This window comes from Musa acuminata, chromosome BXJ1-7, assembly GCF_036884655.1.
Source record: "Musa acuminata AAA Group cultivar baxijiao chromosome BXJ1-7, Cavendish_Baxijiao_AAA, whole genome shotgun sequence".
NCBI classification, from domain to species: domain Eukaryota; kingdom Viridiplantae; phylum Streptophyta; class Magnoliopsida; order Zingiberales; family Musaceae; genus Musa; species Musa acuminata.
Window position 1 is genome coordinate 15,637,822 of NC_088333.1, and position 21,014 is coordinate 15,658,835.

Consider the following 21,014-nt stretch of genomic DNA (forward strand, 5'->3'; position numbering starts at 1 on the left):
TCTAACTCTAGGAGGAAAAGACTCTAAATCCTAAGAGAGTTTATAATTTTTCTCAAGTATTCTTTCCCCATTTTTTAACTCAATTTCATGCTCAATTCTTGCAACTTCATGCAGGAATAGCTAAGGCATTTATAGACCCCAAATGACTTCAAAAATGGAGCCAAAAAAGGTCTCATCCTAAGTTTCCCGAATCATGGTGGTACCACCGCTTGTGCTGGGTGATACTGTCGCCTACAACTCTAACACTGGGTGATACCATCGCTTGACATTGGGTGGTACTACCACGTGACATAGTCTCGGAGATTATCTTGGGGACTGAACCTCTAGTGGTGCCACCACCTGGGCTGGTAGTGCCACCGCCTGACCCAACTTTTGGGTCACTGAATAGACCTTTTCCTTAGCCCAAAATAGCCCCAACATAGGCCTAATTGGCTCGTAATTGAGTTGACCTAATTCTAACTCAATTATAACTTAAAACTACTTCGATTTAGATAATTATTACAAAGCTTTAATCACATGTTGTCTAGTATGTCATTGGTTCATCGGCACTTCGTCCAATCCTTCAGTGCATCATCCTCTTTTTGGACTTTTGCCCAATCGACATATTGACCTCCACAACTCTAATTTTCTTAGCACAATGTCCGCCTTTCTAGGCTTGATGCCCGAACTCATGGCACGAAATCTTTTGCCGACACGTCGACCGATCCTCCGGCTTGACATCCAATCTTCTAACATATTCCACTCTGTCCTAATATTGATTCTTCCTACTTTAATTATTTGTTCATGATCGAAACTAGTCCGTATTACTCAAAATGCAGATTAGATTATAAACACTATTAATTGATTTCATTATCAAAATCCAAGATTCAACATCACCATCCTCCTCATTAATACCTACAATATAGGCCAAAAGGGCAGGGGACATTTGTTGAATCTTGGATTTTGATGATGAAGTCAATTATAATTTATTTGATCTAATCTATATATTGAGAAAAGTATGCAGGATTAACTACAATAGTAGTAAGACATAAAGCAGGTGTTGTGTCGGAGTCAAGATCAAGATCACGTTGGGAGTTTGAGAGTTCGTCGGAAGTCCGGACGTTTGTCGAAAGTTCTGTCAGAACCAACCGAGAAGTCCAGGAGCTTGCCAAAGAAGCTCATCAAAACTTGCCAAGAAGATCGTCGTAAAGTCTAGGAGCTTGCCGAGAGTCCACCGGAGCATTGCCGAGAGTTCATCGGATATTCGCCGGAAGAACGCCGGAAGCTCGCCGGAAGAGTAATTGACACGCCGAAACAAGAAGTGTTGTGATCAGGTCTTAATTATCGTAGTTAGAGTGTAAATTAAGTTAGTACTGGGTGGTAATCCCACTAACTTAATTAGGGGCCAACTGGGCCCTTAACATGGCTGATTTGGATCGAATTGAACAGCCCAATCAGCCCCTGAAAACATGGTCGATGGTGGCACCGCCCAGAAGACCTAATCTCCCAAGTGGTCTGGGCGATGGTACCACTGGTAGTTATTGCTACTAGTAGTGGTACCGCCCCTTTCAGGCGATGGTACCGCTAGAGCTCGGTCTCCGAGCTTTGCCAAGTAGTGGAACCGCCTAGTGTCAGAATACAGGCGGTAGTATCGCCCAATAATGATGGTGGTACCACCAGTACTCCAGAAATCCTGGATGAGATACTTTTTGGCTCTATTTTTAAAGCCATTGGGGCCTATAAAAACCCCACTATTTTTTAATATAAAAGGGGATGAAAGCATTGAGATAATCTTGAGTTGTTGGGGTGTAAAAGTGTTGTAAACAAGTGCTAGAGTTCTCCTCCTTCCTTTCTAAGTTTTGAGATCATTCAAGAGAGGTTTGAGACTTGTAAAAGTTCTTTCCTAAACCCGTGAAAAGGAGAAAGTGATGTAAAAGGTGGTTGGTCTTCACCGATCGAAAGCCTTTGGTGGATGCCGGTGACCTCGTTGGAGGAGGAATCCGAAAGTGGATATAGGTCATATTGACCGAACCACTCTAAAACTCGGTTTGCATTTACTTTGAGCAATTTACTTTTATAACAAACTGCCTCTCCTCCTAACTATGCTTTTACTATGCCTACGTCTCACATACGCTTTCATGTAAACACCTTTCAAGATCGTTTTTAATCGTATGAAGATTTTATGAAACCGACGCTTTTCATTTGTGCAATTTACATCACTGCAAATCTCCTTAATCTTCTTTACACTTTTATGAAAAGCTTTCAAGTTCAAATTCTCTCTGAAATGGATTGAATCAAAATCATTTTCGTCAAAATCAATTTTAATTGAAATAAAGTCATTCAAAATCGTGAAAGCTTTTGCTGCATTAATTCACCCCCCCCCCCCCCCCCCCCCCCTCTTAGTGCCACTCTTGATCGTAATAATTGGTATCAGAGCAAGGTTCACTCTCGTTTGGTTTAAAAACTAAGACATGTGACATTTACCGGCAACCAAAAGGGTAATTCAATTATACGTCCGCCCATATTCAATGGGATGGATTACACATATTGGAAGACTAGAATGAGGATCTTCCTAATTTCAATGGATTTCGAATTATGAAATATTATAGAAAATAGGTTTCAAAAGTCTTCTCTTCCAATGAACAATTGGAATGAGTTGGAGAAGAAGACTTTCACTTTAAATGCCAAGGCTATGAATGCCTTATTTTATATATTAGATAAAAATGAGTTTAATCGAGTATTAATTTGTGAAATGACTTTTGACATTTGGCACAAACTCGAAGTGACTCATGAAGGCACTAGTAGAGTGAAGGAGTAAAAAATTAATCTTTTGGTGCATTCTTATGAGTTGTTTCGAATGAAACCGAGTGAGACCATTGGAGGCTTGTACACCCGATTTACGGATATTGTCAATACTCTAAAAGGACTTGGCAAAAGTTTCTTAGATTTTGAACTTGTTAATAAGATTTTAAAATTCCTACCAAAAAGTTGGGATCCTAAAGTAACGGTAATTCAAGAGATAAAAGATCTAAATATTTTTCCTCTTGAAGAACTAATTAGGTTACTAATGACCTATGAAATGATATGTAAAGCTTATGAAGAGCTTGAGGACACCCTTCCAAAGAACAGAAAGGATATGACATTGAGAACACAAGAAGAGCACTTGAAAGAATACTTAAATGATGAGGACTTTGATGATGACGTGACACTCTTAACAAAGAAATTCAAAAGATTCATAAAAAGAAATAAATTTAAAAATGATACTAAAAATAAATTTAAACATAAAAAAGAACAAGTGATATATTATGAATGCAAGAAGCCGGGACACTTCAAGAGTGAATGTCCCCAAGCAAATAGGAGGCAACCAAAGAAGAAGGCTCTCAAAACTACATGGGATGACTCAAATGCTTCCGAAGAAGAGGAGCCAATCAATACCGAGCAAGTTGCTTACTATGTGCTAATAGCTATTGGAGATGAGGTAACAAGTTTATTAAATGTAAATTTAACTTTCGATGAGCTTTCAAGTGCTTTTCATGAATTATTTGATGAATGTATAATCTTGAGTAAAATGTATAACTTTTTGAAAAAGAAACATACTTCTCTTATTAGCGACTTTGATAGAGTAAAGATTGAGCATGAAAATAGCTTAGCTTCCTACACAAAATGCCATGAACTAGAAATACTTTAAAATGAAAACTTGCTACTCAAAGAAACCTTGAAGAAATTTGAGGTTGGTAGTAAGTGCTTGAACATGATCCTTGCCCATAAGGGTCACGTTCATAAAAAAGGTGGAATCGGATTTGTGAGTAGCTCTCACCAAAATCCAACAACCTTTATTAAAAGCCATACCTTGCATGTATCACCTCACACTAAATGCAACTTTTGTTGCAAACTTGGACATGTTACATACAAATGTTCATTCAAGAGATATCGTCCACATAAATTGATTTGGGTTCCTAAAAGAACCTCAAATGACTCAATGCAACATGATAAGCTATGTAGATCGATTTTTGAGGTACCCAAGGTCAAATGGGTGCCTAAAAATATCTCTTTTTGTAGAAAAATTCACCATCACAAGCTAGGAGCAAGAGATGATACTTTGATTTTGGATGCTTAAAGCTTATGACCAGAGATCCAAAATAACTCATAAAGCTCTCTAGCCAAAACAATAAAAAGAGGATCATAAGAATTAAAACTATTAGTTACAAAATGATACTTATAAGATCATGATGTAATAATTATTTAAAATCTTATGTGATAAATACTTGATCTTGATCTCTTAAACCTGAGAATTCATATGCATAAGTTCCCTTTCTCACTTCTTCCGGATTTCTAAATTTATCGGATACATTCCCTCAAATTTTTTTCCGGATCAAATTCTATCCAACAAGATAATGAATTTATTAAATTTCATTTTTAGACTTTTCTTAATTCTTTGGATCACTCACTTAAATCATGATCTTAAAGTGTACGCAATGAACTATATGCATTTTTCCATATGAGTTATTACGATGCTTGCGTACAAATTTTATATGGTGAATCATGAAATTAATTTTATATGGTGAATCATAAAATTATAGTATGCTTTTTTTTTTATATACGAGTTCTATATAATGTTTAAGTATAGTATGCATTTTATATGATGAATCATGAATGTACAATCTTCAATACGAATCTTCTCCTCTTATGATACGAATTTTACATGATGATGTAAATAAGCTTGTGTGCTTCACAACAATAAAAATGTTGTAAAATTAGAATCACCTATGACAGCAACACACACCAATGTGAGTAGTGCTAACTGCCTATAGGCGGTGGCACCACCCAGCTAGCGGTGCCACCGCCCGCAACCTCTGCCCTATAAAAAGGCACTTAGGGCCGGCGGTAGAACCGACCCCAAGCCCTCCTACATTCCTCCCTCACACCTCTAAAAATCTCTCCACCTCTCATTATCCTTGATCATCCTCTAGAAACTCTAGGAAACCCTCCTCTTATTCAAATCCAAGGATCAATCTCAATCTTTCAAGAAGATCACTGGAAGGGTAATTCTCAAACCTCTTCTTTCAATTTATTGATAGATCTTGCCTCTTATGTGTAGTTTTCTCATCATTTATGTGTTTAGTCTTATGGCTTCTAAAAGATCCTCTAGGGACAAAGGAAAGAGGAGATTAGATAAAAATTATGACTCCTTACTTTTTGATTCTAATCAACATGCACTTAAATTTTCATCCATAGAGTCTAGGAATGTTCATAAGGGTAAATATGTTGATTTAGAGGAACTAAGTGACTTAGAACCCATTCAATGGTTTGCTAATCTAAACATTCTCCCAATCATTCAAATAAGTGAACCCATCTACCCTAGGCTTGTTAGGCTATTTTACAATAATTTACATGTAGATGAAAATAAAATGATATCTACCTATCTATTAGGACATCATATATCCATTACGGATAGAACAATTTGTAACATCATAGGAATTCCAGTAAAAAAAAGAGGATATTATTTTAGAGGATAATGGGATAAAGAAATAGTTGGGACTACTTCCATTGATGCCTTAGGAATAATTTTTGGTAATTCTAACTTAACGATTCTTCCAAAAAGCTATGAACATTTACTACCTTTAAGCACCAAAATACTTCATCACATCTTGATAAGTATCATTCTCCCAAAACAATATCATTATAATGAAGTAAGCCAAATGGAATTAGGTATTATGTATTGGATTATGAAGGGATATAACAATTATTTTGGTTACCTAATTCAACAAAACATGATAGAACTATCAAAAAGGGACATGATGCTTCCATATGGTGGCTTAATCACAAGACTACTCTATATCTATGATATTGACATTCCACCCGAAGAAGAAGTTATAAAACTAGATAAATTTAGTATCATAAATAGAAATCTACTTTCGATGGATGAGATGCACATTCAGAAATGGTATACGGACTAGACTGCTTAGAAAGACTGATCCCCTATAACCTGAACTAGAATCTAAAACACCAATTTTTAGGGGTAATCAATCTCCTCCAACTGGTCCCTTTAAGGAATCACCTCTAGTAGAGCAAGCACCTCCCTCATCTATTGACGATATAGGGACTCGGATGGATCGTTTTGAACAATGCCAAGATCGACTTGAACAACGCCAAGATCAAATCTTAACTGAGTTACAGTAGATTCACTAATAGTTTAATACTTTGTTTGGACATTTTAACTTACCACCACCTAAATAATCAGTGAATAAAATCTCTCTATTCTATTATGCTTACTTTTATGTTGTAATCTTATGTTGATTACCTTGTTGTTTGTAATCTTAAAATGCTGCTTACTTTAATGCAAAAATTTCGTTGTGATCTCTTTTATATTGTAATCTTATGTTGCTTACTCTGATAGTGAAATTCTGTGCTTACTTTGATGAATGCATCACTCTAAGAATTAGACTTGATAAATCTTTTAACTAAATAAATTCCTTGATATATTCAACTTTTGGTATTTATAACCTGACGCATTATTTGATGATGATGATCATTTGCGAAGTTAAGAATGTTAAATTGTCTGAATGCATGAATTTGGTGAATTTCTTTTCCGGACTATCTTCTTAAATGAAACTTTTATGAGTTTAATACCATATCAAGTTTATTTCATATCCTTGCTCCATCATGTAATAATGTTGGATACATGAAATTCATTGACAAATGCATCTCTTACGAATTTCACTCTTGTGAATTTTTTTATGAGAAATGAATTTAACGTGATCATTCATGAAATTTCTTTTATTCTTTCATATGAATTCTTTTTTAATGAAAGAAAATATATATGAATTTTTTAGTATGAGATTAACACTTGCAAGAGTGAGGATTTGATTTCACATGAATATCTTGATCCTTATGAAAATTGAAGCATGATTTAATGAAATTATTTTATCATTTTTGACTTGATTCAAATCATTTCACAAAGTTGGTTTTTAATGGATTTTCTCCTTTCTTTTCTTCTTCATGTAATGGATTTTTAATGGATTTCACAAAGTTGGTTTTTAATGAAAAAAAGGGGAGAAGTTGATGGAAGCTATAGCTTTAATGTTGATAACATTTAATGTTGAGAACTTTTGAATGATACTATGTCATGAATGTAAGAAATATGATTGGTATTGTCAAATACAAATTGAAATGTGACATGAATCTTTACTTGCATTGTTTAATTGTTCTCCTTTTTGTTGATGACAAAAGGGGAGAAATGATACCAAACTGTGGTAAATTGATGATAATGTATATAATGTATCTTATTATAAATGCTTATGTGCTTATCATTTGAGACATATTGAAATATGGCAAAAACATATCTTATCGTATCAAATTGATAAATATCTTTCATAGAAGATATCATGAGTTGAAATATGGCAAAAACATATCCTATCATATCAAATTGATAAATGTCTTTCATATAAGATATCATAAGTTAAAATATGGCAAAAACATATCTTATCATATCAAATTAATAAATGTCTTTCATATAAGATATGTAGAGCTTAATTTGTAATTTTAAAAATGATATCTTGCCATGAATTGCTGTTTTTGTCATCTTTTATATTTGAAATATCTTACTTGAAAATAGATGTCATGACTTGACATCGTACTTATGTTAGATCATGATGTGAATATTGATAAGTTTAAATGAATCTAACTTATCAGTTTAATACTTGAATTCAAAGGCTTTGAATTTAAGAGTATCTTTTCTCAAGTATGACATATAGATAGGGAGAGTTAAGGTTAACTCTGTCATCAATTAATTGTCATTATCAAAAAGGGAGAGATTATTGAATCTCGAATTTTGATGATGAAGTCATTTGTAATTTATTTGATCTAATCTATATGTTGAGAAAAGTGTGCAGGATTAACTATGATAGTAGTAAGATATAAAATAGGTGTTGTGCCGAAATCAAAATCGAGATCACGTTGGGAGTTCAAGAGTTCGTCGGAAGTCCGGACGTTCAACGGAAGTCTGGATATTCATCGGAAGTTCTACCGAAACCAACCGACAAGTCCAGGAGCTTGCTTAATAAGCTTGTCGGAACTTACCAAGAAGATCGTTGTAAAGTCCAGGAGCTTACCGGGAGTCCATTAGAGCATTACCGAGAGTTCGTCAGATGTTCGCCGGAAGAACACCGGAAGAGCAATTAACGCACCTGAACAAGAAGTACTGTAATCATGTCTTAATTATCATAGTTAAAGCATAAATTAAGTTAGGATTGGGGGATAATCCTACTAACTTAATTAGGGGCTAATTGGGCCCTTAATAGGATTGATTTGGGCTGGATTGAATAGCCCAATCAGCCCCTGAAAACATGGTCGACGGTGGCACTACCCAGAAGACCTAGTCTCCTAGGTGGTTTGGGCAGTGGTATCGCCCAAACTGGGTAGTAGTACCGTCGACAGTTATTGCTGCCAGTAGTGGTACCGCCAAAGCTTAGTTTCCGAGCTCTGTCAAGCAATGGTACCACCCCTATAAGACGGTGGTACCACCCAATGTCAGAATACAAGCGGTAGTACCACCCAGTAATAGCGGTGGTACCGCCAGTACCCCGAAAATCCGAGATGAGACACTTTTTGGCTCCATTTTTAAAGTCATTGAGGCCTATAAAAACCCTACTCTTTTCTGTATGAAAGTGGATGAAAGCATTGAGATAACCTTGAGTTGTTGGGGTGTAAAAGCATTGTAAACAAGTGCTAGAGTTCTCCTCCTCCCTTTCTAAGTTTTGAAATCATTCAAAAGAGGTGTGAGACTTATAAGAGTTCTCTCCTAAACTCGTGAAAAGGAGAAAGCACCGTAAGAGGTGGTTAGTTTTCACCTATTGAAGGAATACCTTTAGTGGACGCCGGTGATCTTGTCGGAGGAGGAATCCGAAAGTGGATGTAGGTCACATTGATCGAACCACTCTAAAACTTGGTTTGCATTTACTTTGAGCAATTTACTTTTATAGCAAATTGTCTCTCCTCCTTACTGTGCTTTTACTATACCTATGTCTCACATATGCTTTCAAATAAACACCTTCCGATATTGTTTTTAATCGTATGAAGATTTTATGAAACCGATCTTTTTCATTTGTGCTGCAAATCTCCTTAATCTTCTCTTATACTTTTACGAAAAGCTTTTAAGTTCAAATTCTCTCCGAAACGGATTGAATCAAAACCATTTTCGTCAAAATCGGTTTTAATTGAAACAAAGTCATTCAAAATCATGAAAGTTTTTCGCTGCACTAATTCACCCCCCTCTTAGTGCCGCTCTTGATCCTAACAATATTAAAGATAATGAAATTATTCCAAAGATCCTGATAAAATCTAACAGACACTTTTACGATGATATCAAGCTATGAGACAGTAGAGCCATATGTTCAATATAAAAAATTTTATTCAAAAGTCTACTAAGGGTAATGAGATTATGGTAGCACTTGGAATTATGATCACCATTCTCAATCTACTTGGTTTTAGCTATAGCCCAACGGTTGAGCTGATAAAGGATAGCCTTAAACTTATTATAAAGACAAGGCAATAGATTTCTCATTAGAAAGGACCTTATAGAAATTTAAGTTGAGACATTTCAATTCGAAGAGTAGCAACAATGTCCTCCTTAAGCTTACCCAAATAGGACCAGTTTCATTTGGATAGGATATCTCTAAGATCGGATAAGTTAAAGAAAAGTTAGACCCAATTTGATTAGTATTATGAGAAACCCAATTAGACCAAACCATTTCATAGAACTTTTTATATTGTATCCAAAAGTTGAAAAATTGAAAGGGCCTCTCTTTGGAGGGCCTGAAATCAAGGACAGTAAAAAACAATGGGCAATGATTGAAACAAGCCTTCGATAAATTAAAAATCAATGAATTATCAAACCAATTAAGCTAACAATGATTAACAAAACCATGGTTCAGTCACACATTAAAATTGTTACGAAAAGGGCTCCAAATATTAGCATAAACAATTGATATAATCCAAAGATTTGAGTCACGAACTTGAACTATAGTACGAACACACTGAGCATGGAAAAAAATCACCTAGATAAAAACCATTGTAGTCTTCCATGCCATTCATTATAAAGCCCCTAGAAGCACCCTTCGCCATTTGTGTAACACAGCTTCATACTTTTCCTTGACGACTAAGTAAATCTCTTAGCCTACTTCATGTTCATATATGATATCTACAGTAGAATAACATTCGGATTACATTGCATAAATAGGTAGGTCAAATAGTCCCTCACAGGTCTACGTTTGGCCTTGCAATTTCAATTTATCACTTTCATTATGAGATTACGAATTTAGATGAAATCCCCTGGTTTAAGGTTATTTTGTTCATACGAGAGACCTCCAAAGATTAGGCAGACTTCATCTTTCGTTGTCAAAGCTTTTTGCTTTTGATTCATGCTTTCATTATTTTTAAGCTTGCCTCCAAACATGAATGGGTAGATGATCTTCTATTAGAGGAGGAGCGGGGCCTCTACCAATTCCTCTTGCAAAGGCTCTACTAAAGACACCGTAGAATAATTCCTAATAGAGAGAAGGCCTTGTAGGATTTATGGAGTCTTCTTTCCCAACCGAGCAAAAGAGGAGGATAATGGCTCCCCATCTTCCCTCTCTATTGAAGTTGAGGTTGGCGGCAGTGAGAGGACTGTAACTATTGTGCATTCCTAAGGAGGTCTCGAGCCATGTGCACCTTCAATGAGGGTGTACTTTCCACAAGACATCAAGACCTGCCCCACATTAATGGCATAATCGACTTTTGTTAAAGGCTCATGTAGTCACCAATTGAAACACCCATCCACATCATCGTCCCTTGAAGGCTTTGTCACCTTATTATTGTGGCTCAGGTCTAGCTAGATCTTGCTCCAAAACTAGCACTAGTTGTAACTCCCCGAGAGGTTCTTCCCATTATCATCTAGTTGTGTAGTCGTTAATGGCCTTAGCTAAGTCACCCAAGTCATTTGATCTTTTGACCAAAGATTCATTTGGCTTTATCACCACGTGCATGGCACATGACCTCTTCTTTAGAGTCCACGCCATCGTCTTCCCTAGAGACAAGTCGACTGTGAATGCGTATCTAAGGCCCATAGACCAATTGATTCGCTATAGTGGCTTACACTGAGCCAGCTTGCTCGGACGACGAATTGACAAAAGTTCGACTCCACAACACCACCTTGCACACACATAGCCCATCCATTCAGTCTTTGTGATGGTGTTTCTCTAGTAGTATTAGTGTAAATCTCACTACCTCTTTTGATGGATCTATCACCAGCTTCTTTTGGACATTCGAAGTTTCTATGCCCCACGCTCCCACAAATGAAATATATAAAAGAAAGCTTTTCATAAGACCAACAAACCTAGAAAATCTCCTCTTAGGGTTTCCTTATCAAATATAGGGTTTCCCCTCCCTCGAATAGTCAATGAACTTTTAGTCATAACCTTGAGAACATCACAATCTAAGAAAAATTAAAATATAAAAAAACTCTTTAGCCATATCCATGATTTGACAGGGAGAAAACAAATTTCAAAGTTGACAAACTGAAGTATGAATAACGTCCGATAAAGGTGGACGTCAAAGAAACCGACCAACCGATGATAAAGACCATGGTTTTCCTAATACCGATGGTTCATCTTCAAAAAATAAATTAAAAAAAATCTTCAATCAAACCTTTAGTTTGATTAATAATATTAAAAGTCATGGTGAAATCATCTTTAGAACAAAAAGCATAATCAAAGATTCCTCATGCCTAAGAGAGATTCTATCGTAATCCTTGATGGCCTGAGCTTCTCCACATAAGAGGGTGGAGCATTCGAAGGTGGAGTCGAAGCTTACGTCGACCCTTTTGGACCGAAGGAATTAATTGCCCGAACGCCCTCGTATAATAAAGGAGGAGCGAACGACTCGTAAGGCCAAGAACTGATCGAAGACTTTTTACCTTAGGACTAACAAAGGTTGGTACCAAGAGGATGGCTTAGCAGATAGCGAAGAACACTCGAAGACGAGGCCAATCTAGTCAAAAGCAAAGGAGTCTTGGATGGTGGGGTTTCTCCCGTCATCCATGATGATTCTCTCACTATCATTAGAGTTTCTCACTCTAGTCTCCTATTGAAGTAAATCACTCTTGTTTAGTATTTCCAAGTTGTATCTTAATATTTGAGTTCTTCTATTCTCCCATCTCACTAAATGAAAGAACAGTACAAACATGATATTAGGTGGCCATCGAGACCAAATCGATGTCTTCTCTTCCTGTTCTGTGGGTCGGCTGATGTGATCCAAGGCATGTAGGAAGTCTCCAAACACAATTCATAGTACTAATGTGCATGCTACCAATGACAATTAATGTCGTCATATGTTTATAAGATAAATATCATTTAATGCTTATCATATCGCTAACCTATATGTATCTTTTTAGCAATAATTGGTGTTATTTGTTTCTAAGGTCAAAAATGAAAACATTAAGTTTGAGTGATAGAACAACATCAATAATTTGCATACTAGGTGGTCTTTGTGGAGGGGATTCTTTCTTGATATTTGTCATTCACGAGAATAATATCATCATTAGAGAATCCAAGGTCCATCATCTTTTTTTTCTTTTTCTTCTTCTTCTTCTTCTTCTTCTTCTTCTTTTCTTTCTTGAAACAAGGTTTCTTTGACTTGTCTTCTCCTGTTTAACATCAATTAAATTTATCATTTCTTTCCACCACATGGAACTCACACTACATTTTCTAATTTATTTCCTTTTCACTTCCCCTCGTTTCCTTCTCTTTATGCTTTTTTTTTTCTTAATAATGAGCATTATGTGCCACAAAAAAAGAAGGAAAAAAAAAAAGGACTCCTACATACCAATTTTCGAGCTTTAATTTAATGGATTACAGCAGATCCATAATCCATGAGAGAAGAAAGCTAGACAATCTTGTATTAGCGAGATTGACTTGTATGAAGACGCAACAAGGAACTGGTGATCACACCATGATTTTTATGTTGGAAGAAGACGAGACTGTTTTCCTCCAGTTAACTTAATCTTCCATCATTTGTGCTGCAGCTGATCTGGACATATCACTTCAGAACTCGACATTAATTGCTCAAGAAACAAGACAAACAAGTTCTTGCTAGCTGACTTTACATTTCCTTTTTGTTGACTCCTTGTCATCTCTCATAAAGAATCCAATGTTTGTGGAGAGTTGCTTATTCCAGAAGGCTCCGTTGTTATCTCCCTTCAATCTTAAAGTGCATGATCACTGCACCGCTTGCCACCATGATCTTAGCAAGGAGAGTTCACAAGGTCTCTATCTAATGTTCTCATAATGTGCAGTAGAAAGTCATCCTGCTTGCTTTTCATGCATGGGTTTAAGTTTACTAGTTCAGTAAATTAGAATCAGCTTCATCGATCGATTACTGCATGCTACAGGATCTTCACAAACTAATTACTAAGTAGCGGTTCAATGTTTGCCTTTTAAACCCTCCACCAAGACAAATTACTATGCTTCCAAAGTGAGAGAAGACACTAATGACAAAGCTTAGCTTACAAGTATTGCTTCATACACTGTGAATTATCATAAGCTCCAGAAGTCGGTAAACTCATCACTACTCCAAACATCATAAGGTTTCATAATCTGTACTTCTCGAACCTTTTATCTCCACTAACATAAATAATAGATCGAATACTAGAGACAAAGGCTTCAAATTTCCCGGTCAAGCAGTGGGTGGTATCATCTCTTACATGGAGTTATCAGGTGCAATAATGTCGCAGTGCGATTGCCTCGCTCGAAAGGAAAAGATAACTCGGTTGTGCAATGATGGAATGCTTGCGTTGGAGACAACGTTATCCGCTGTCCTGATTGAGACAATTAATGGCATCCAATAAAGCACATAATCCAAGAATTCATGGAAGCTCCGATGCTTCTTTTACTCCCAATTATGGGATATAAATCGGTCCTTGACGGACATGGAGGACTTGTACGTGACGTTGTTGCAACCTTTCGTCGTTCTTCTCATCATAGCAAAAGAAGGGATCATGGCTTTGAGCCTGATGGCGGTGCTGAAGCTGAAGCTGTTGGCTGCAGGTGGTGGCGGTGGCGGTGGACACTGCCATCTCCATGTCGCCCTCTTGTGGTTCTTCCTGCTTAAGCTGCCGTTTGCAGTGCAAACGTCGGGCTCGCACGCCGATACCATCTTCTCCCTGAGGCTTTTCTTCTTCCGATTGAACCGTGTGCTGTTCTCCGACGGCCCAGGAGACGATCGAAGGCGATGGCGGAGGGCCCTGCGGCTGCTCCGCGAGAGAGTCGTTGCCGGTGCAGGGAGTTCAAATCCACAGTACACCGAGGATGCGCTGCAAAGCATTAGCATCTTATCGCTTTAGGCTAAAGAAGATTATTAGCTAAAAAATCTTCTTCTTATTCTTCTTCTTCTTCTTCTTCTTCTTCTTCAAAAATGAACTCTTTTCTGGGTGAGATCACGAAGCTGTTCCTTTTTATGCCATGAACTACAAAGCCAAGAAAGAAAGAAGAAGACAGGCTGATGAAAAGTTTCCAATCTTCTCCTCTTCCGTAGAGCGGTATGAATTATGCAGAACATAATACATGGCACTGACTGACTACACTAATTTGTTGACATCATGCAATATGTCTCCAAGATAGTTTACGTAGGATCTAATCTTTCAAATGGGAGATGAGCTTTGAGACTTTGAATCTCCTATTACATGTTTCTTCTAGTTTTTGTTGTTTTTATGATCAACGAGTTTCCATGTATTGGGCGCATCTGTATTTATAAAAAATTTAATTTTTCTACTTATCTCAATTATTGGTTCAGTTTATGTATGTCATTGGAATGATCTTAAGGTGAAAATCTCATGTAGGGTTCTTCTGTGGAGTGACAATAAGAATATGACTTATCAATATTTTCACTGTTATCATAAAAATCTAATCTCTAAAAAAATTTTAATTGTTTCCAATTTTCTATTTGTAGAATGATATATATATATATATATATATATATATATATATATATATATATATATATATATATAATTCCCAGTTATCAATTTTTTAACTGTGGAGTGTGTGTGTGTGTGTGTGTGTACAAAATTCCCATCAATCCTTATTCTAACAAATAAATAAATTTATTTGATAATTGTGTATGGAATAAATTTAATTGACAGTTTGTATTATTTGTACATCATCCTCCCCTTGAAAGTTTCATTATGTGCGGTTCTGATCGAGCCACCTTTGTATTATTTCATGTCGTTACTGTTACGAAATATCCAGTTTTCTTCAGGTTTAAATCGTCATTGTATCAATTATATGCTAATAGTCTACTAGACTTATGTAAGATAAGATACATTCCCCTTGACACAACTTTATGTTACAATATAATTGAATGCCTCAATTATGTTACAATCTTGTGTTCAGTAACATAAATGCCTCAATTTGTGTCCCAGAAGGATCTGAATTTTGATTCTCACTTCACCCCACTCTTTGTAATTTATGTCCACGACATATAAAAATCCTCAACTGATTAGATAAAGAATTTGATTACAGAAGTTCAACGTGGATACAAACATTTTCAAATTTCACAGTTATTGCCTTACATGGATCAAAAGCAGATGTACAGAATTTAGAGCAGTCAGCAGCAACAGCGTTTGACAGTCTTTTTTATTTATTTTTACTCCTTCCATAACACATACATATGTGTTTGACACTCATGAGGCACATAAATGTCTCAATTTGTAACACTTGAACCCCCACAAGGATCTGGGTTTTGATTATAAATGGCTGGAACACCTAGAACTGGTCACTTCATCTCTCATCTGTTTGTAGTTTTATCTTCACAATATATCAAATCCTTAAATGATTAAATAAATAATTCGATTACAGACATTTTAACATGTTCAAATTTCATAGAAATTGTTGTGTGAACACATTTTTCACCTTCTCCTTTCCTAAATGACTCTCTTCAGCTTGTATCTCCTTGCAAAAACTACATAAACACAGAAATTTACTGCACACATTCCTGCAAGACTGTAGAAGTAGTAATCAAGGTGGCCCTCGTTCAAATCATCCGGGATCCACCCAGGCTTCCCTCCACTTGCTGTAACAAGAGAAACAAATGTTATGATGAGAGAGCTCAAGTAATTTCCTAATGCGGTTGAGAGCAATGCAAATGATGTGCAGATGCTCCGCATGGTATCAGGTGCCTGGGCATAGAAGAACTCAAGCTGCGTAATGTAGTTGAAGACCTCTGAGCCTGAGATGATGAAATACTGGGGAAGTTGCCATGCTATGCTCATCGTCTGACCATTCTTGACTCCCTGTAATCTCTTGGTTTCAACAATTGCTGCTGTTGTCATTGATATAATCATCGTAAAACGGCCAACTCCCATCCTCTGCAGATTAGAAAGTCCTGCTCCACTTGCAGAGCACCTCTGAACAGCCGGGGCTATAATCTTATTGTAAATGAAAACCCAGACCATGACACACATCACTCCGAAGGAGGACAAGGATGCAGGAGGGATGGAAAAGGACCAAATCCTTGTGTTCATCACACTTCCTTGTTGGATGAAAGTATTATTCATTTGGGTGCATGCCGCTGAATACACGATGGATGTCGCCCATATTGGGAGCATCCGCAGAAGTATTTTCAACTCCTCGACTTGAGTAATGGTGCATAGAGTCCATGAAGTATGAGCATGACTATTACTTGTTTCCGTATCTGAAATAGTGGCAGCTTTATCTAAGAACCTGACAATAACAAACGAAGAAATTAACCTTTCTTTTAACTTTAATATCATCTGCAAATGCTTAGCCAGTCTCTGCTCAAGGAGATATGAAAAGAAATCAGAAATGAAAGATCAAAAGCTGGAGATAAAATATAGTGCTAATTCTACAGAGAGAAACATAATTATGTTAGAAAGACATGAATGAAGACCATCACACACAATTAAGAGAGCCAACAGAGTTTAACTCATAATTAAATTAGTCTAATTGCTTTGATGTTGTATATAGCTAGCTTTTGCACATCTCTTTGGCAAGCATGTGATGTCTGATTTCAGTACAGGATATGTCAATGCCTTGACTACTTACTATAAAATTTCTGAGATATGCTTCATAGAGATCATCAAAATTCAGGAATTACATTTATTATTTTAGCTAAAAACAGTTCTTATTTAGTTGCAGCATCCTTCAAGACATTACCTGAATTCATCAGTATGTGCCAAATGTTGTTGCCCTGAATTATTCTTGTCTACCTCGTACAAGAGATTACCGTCGGTAGGCACTTCCAGGTGCATCTTCCTAAAGGTGGCAACAATTACCTGAATGATACTCTTCATTGGACTGCCAGTTGGCATCCTTAACTTATACGTCGGAGTTCCCAGTAAAAAGCCTCCAGAAGCTAAGGCCATGCATATGGTTGCAATGCCAAATCCAACTGCCCAATCGATGTTTTCTTGAATCCAAACTATCAAAGTACCAGCAATGAGCACTCCTAACATGGAACATACATAGAACATACTGAAGAAAGATACTTTCTTTCTCATTTCTACTGGGTTCTCGCCATCGCTAAATTGGTCCGCACCAAAAGGAAGCAAAGCTGATCTGACTCCGCCACTCCCAAAGGCAATAAGATACAACCCAGAAAAGAATACAAACATTTGAGCTCCAGTTGCAGGTTGACATGAGCTTACATCACATGGAGGTGGTTTCAATGATGGAATTGCAGCACATGAAGTAACAGTTATCATCCCCTAAAGTGATTGATAAAGCAGAAGCAAAGTCAAGATCTATGATAATGGCCATGTAATTCAGGAACATTTGGCCAAAAAATTTAAATCCAGCATACCAGGAGGTACAATATAGTGGATATGACGATTGTCCTGTAATTTCCCCAATACGTGTCAGCAAGGAGGCCACCAAGCAGTGGTGTGAAATAACTAGTTCCACCCCAAGAAGCAACATTTGCAGCATTTGAAGAATTAGCCCCATGGAGGACAGTACGAAGATATAAAATTAAGTTAATGCCAACACCATTGAAAGCTACGCCTTCTAAGAATGAAAATCCTGCAATGCCAGCATAATCATATAAGTGTTTATTGGTTGAGGAGGATGTTTTATGATTAAGATTGCTAAAATTTGCATATACTTTACTAATTAACTTATTTATTGTTTAAAAATGTACAGATACACTCGGTTAACTTGCAGCTTTTTTAACCATTCTTGATAAGAGACGTGAGATAAAAAATGGGCTATAAACAAAAAACTAGACTGAAATCTTACCCAAAATAATGAGTGGTGCCTTGTAGTTAGTAGGTGCACATTGTTGCTGAGGCCTTTGATGTACTGCTACTGGCTCATCATCTTTGTAGCAACTTGATGAATGACTCTGAAATGAGTGGACAAGTATCAAATAAGTATATTATCTTGAATCATCTTTTGCATCATACTTCTAAGTTCAACTCATATAGAAGTACTGATAAGTATAATCATAGGCACAGAATATTATTCTGCTCAAATGGGGAACATTGATGTGACTAGTACATTTTTTTTCTATGGAACACTTTTTCGGAGTAATATATTATATTCATAATCGTTTTCTCCATAATCACCAAACTTAAGAGTGAGAAACATGAATTTTTAGCCTGCCCATGCTTGTAATCAATGTGCACATATAATGGGTTCTGGTATCCAATGATTTTAGCAGAGATCTTGATCTACACCAAGAATTTCCAGTAAAATATACCCTCATTTACATGTTGCATTTATATGTGGTTTTAAGGAGCAAGTGAATCTAATTACAGAAAAAAGCCTGCAGTGTCTCAGTCCGTATGTCAAATCTGACGATACATCAGCAGATGGTATTCATAATTCACAGGAAGGTATCACGGTTATTCAATGATTATGGTGATCTTTTAACTCTACAATAATTCCAGACAGGAAACCACTTAGATCCATTCAATTGGAGACTTGCCTTGGCAAACTACTGATTCAGTGAATAAAGGGATCTGTAAATTGGGGGAGCTTGAAAGTTGGCGGGCTGTAGCTTTTTTTTACGGCTTCCGGCAGCTGGGAGGCAGAACTGCTGGCCATCAAATTGGGAGTGGAGCGCACCTTGGAGGAGGGCATCAGCTATCTTGATATAGAATCAGATCCCGAACTCATCATCGAGTTCCTCAACTAGGAGGAAACACCACCATGGAGCTTGCTTAATAACCTTATAAGATCTATTTGGAACTGAACTTAATTAAGGGTTTCCAAGCTTGTAAAATTTGTCATATTTGGAGGGAGGGGAATAGGAGCGCTGATTGTTCAGCGCATTTTGCTCTCTCCACTAAATCCTCTCACTTTTTGGGGTCTTCTTGGCCTACTAAATTGGATTATTTTTTTGTGCTCCGAAGAGTAGCTTGCACAAGGTAACTTGAGTAATATAATCTGATATTTTATTTGGAAAAAAAAAAAGGGGAAGGGGGGCATCTGTGATGGCTTCCAAAATATGTCTGTAAGAACGATCTACGAAGCAAGAGACCCTCACAAACCTATGTCAGCGGAAACAATACATGTTCTGCAGAACAGACCGATGGTCCGACGGCAATGACGATAAAGGATCAATCAAGATGAAGTATGAGGAGGTACTAATTGTGAAAAGCAAAAGCATATTTCAGATCCAAGTGCAAAGTTAGTCAACTAAAGAAAGGAAAACCCAGATGTAAGGATGAAACAAAGAAGAAGAAGAAGAGTTGAGCAGATGGCAGTACCTCATCCAGCAGTGGCCTTCTTTGCGCTCCCTCCCAGGAACCCCCATTTTCCATGGCAAGAAACCAGAGGGCAGGAAGTGCTAAGAAGGCCTCTCGCCCAGGAGATGGAAGTCCAACAAGTAGAAGGGGGCTTTGTGGTCAAAGTTGGTGGCGGCTACTCAATCATTACGAGCTCATACCGTACCATTTGGGCCGACCAAATCAGAGCTCGCAAATTGGTTCGACCGAGATGGATTAGATTTAAATTGAATCGATTGCTGTGTTCTCTTCAAGCTGATGATGAGGTCAACGGAAGAAAGAGACATCACTGCCAGCTACGACATGATTAGCCATGGCGATACCGTTTCCTTGGTGCCATGAAAGGTGCACGATGACAACTGTCATCTCGGAGATATTTTTTGGTGCGGCCACGAGGTGGAGCACTCTCATTAAAATATTTCATTTTTATTTAAGATAAATAAAAAAAAAATTAACTAAAAAAATACGAAAAATTATCATAAAAATCTGAAATGACGTAAAGGTCGTGCTAAGATAATAATATCTTATGACACGTAGGGAGACCCCAACTCTGAAGTAAGGTTAAAATCTTTCCCTTCGGTTGATATATATGCGAAAAAATAAATTTAAAAAAAAAATGGTCTACCAATTTATTTTAAATATCTAATGTTACAATTTTATTTTGTAATATCTAAGAATACATATGTCTTATTTTGCAATCTGACTCTTAATATCTAATGTTATAGTTTTTTATAATCTTATTTTAAAGCAGTATTGGAGATAGTTAAAAAAATAAAAAATTCTCAAAGATGATCCATTAATTACTAGTTATTTAGAATTTTATACCAAAGTTATTGGGCCTGGTGGTTACACCTACTTCAGATGTTGACATATTTAAAACCTCATCCACAAATATTTGAAAATTACTATTAAATTTGGTTGGTAAAAATTTTATGTTGAGATCAAAATCTTTCTACATCAGTCATCATTAATGAAAAAATATTCTTTCTTAATCATAGCTCGACATGTGATAGTACCATCAACGAGACTTGGTCAACGATAAGGCCACGTGAATACTAGTCCAAAACATTAGTACGTGGAATCTCTATACTCCATAAACAGTAAGACAAGAAATATTTCACCCATAGCAGAATATTTTCCTCGTTAACTCATTATACAAAGTCATCTTGGGCATGATAATAAAGATCAGTTTACTAAAATTACTCAATCCTCAACGATCGCGAAGCACACGTCCACCTTAGCCCTTAAACAAGCA

The 21,014-nt window shown here is 36.7% G+C and overlaps 1 protein-coding gene across 1 annotated transcript; it reads right to left on the reverse strand.

Annotated features, from left to right (window-relative positions):
• Positions 1-15,828: 15,828 nt before the first annotated feature.
• On the reverse strand, positions 15,829-20,077 carry LOC135678933 (protein NRT1/ PTR FAMILY 8.3-like). The gene is made up of 5 exons (XM_065192199.1): positions 19,742-20,077; positions 18,267-18,372; positions 17,833-18,050; positions 17,187-17,737; positions 15,829-16,733 (listed from the first exon to the last, which is right to left on the reverse strand). The coding sequence occupies exons 1-5, from the start codon at positions 19,793-19,795 to the stop codon at positions 15,935-15,937; spliced, it is 1,728 nt and encodes a 575-aa protein (XP_065048271.1). The 5' UTR covers positions 19,796-20,077; the 3' UTR covers positions 15,829-15,934.
• Between the last annotated feature and the right edge of the window lie 937 nt (positions 20,078-21,014).

Bases quoted from the DNA above. Each gene is read 5' to 3' on its own strand.
- LOC135678933 (XM_065192199.1), bottom strand. From the start codon at position 19,795: ATGGAAAATGGGGGTTCCTGGGAGGGAGCGCAAAGAAGGCCACTGCTG. The intron at 18,373-19,741 runs GTACTGCCATCT...CACTCATTTCAG, and splicing joins GAAGGCCACTGCTGGATGAG to AGTCATTCATCAAGTTGCTA. The intron at 18,051-18,266 runs GTAAGATTTCAG...CTGGCATTGCAG, and splicing joins GGCACCACTCATTATTTTGG to GATTTTCATTCTTAGAAGGC.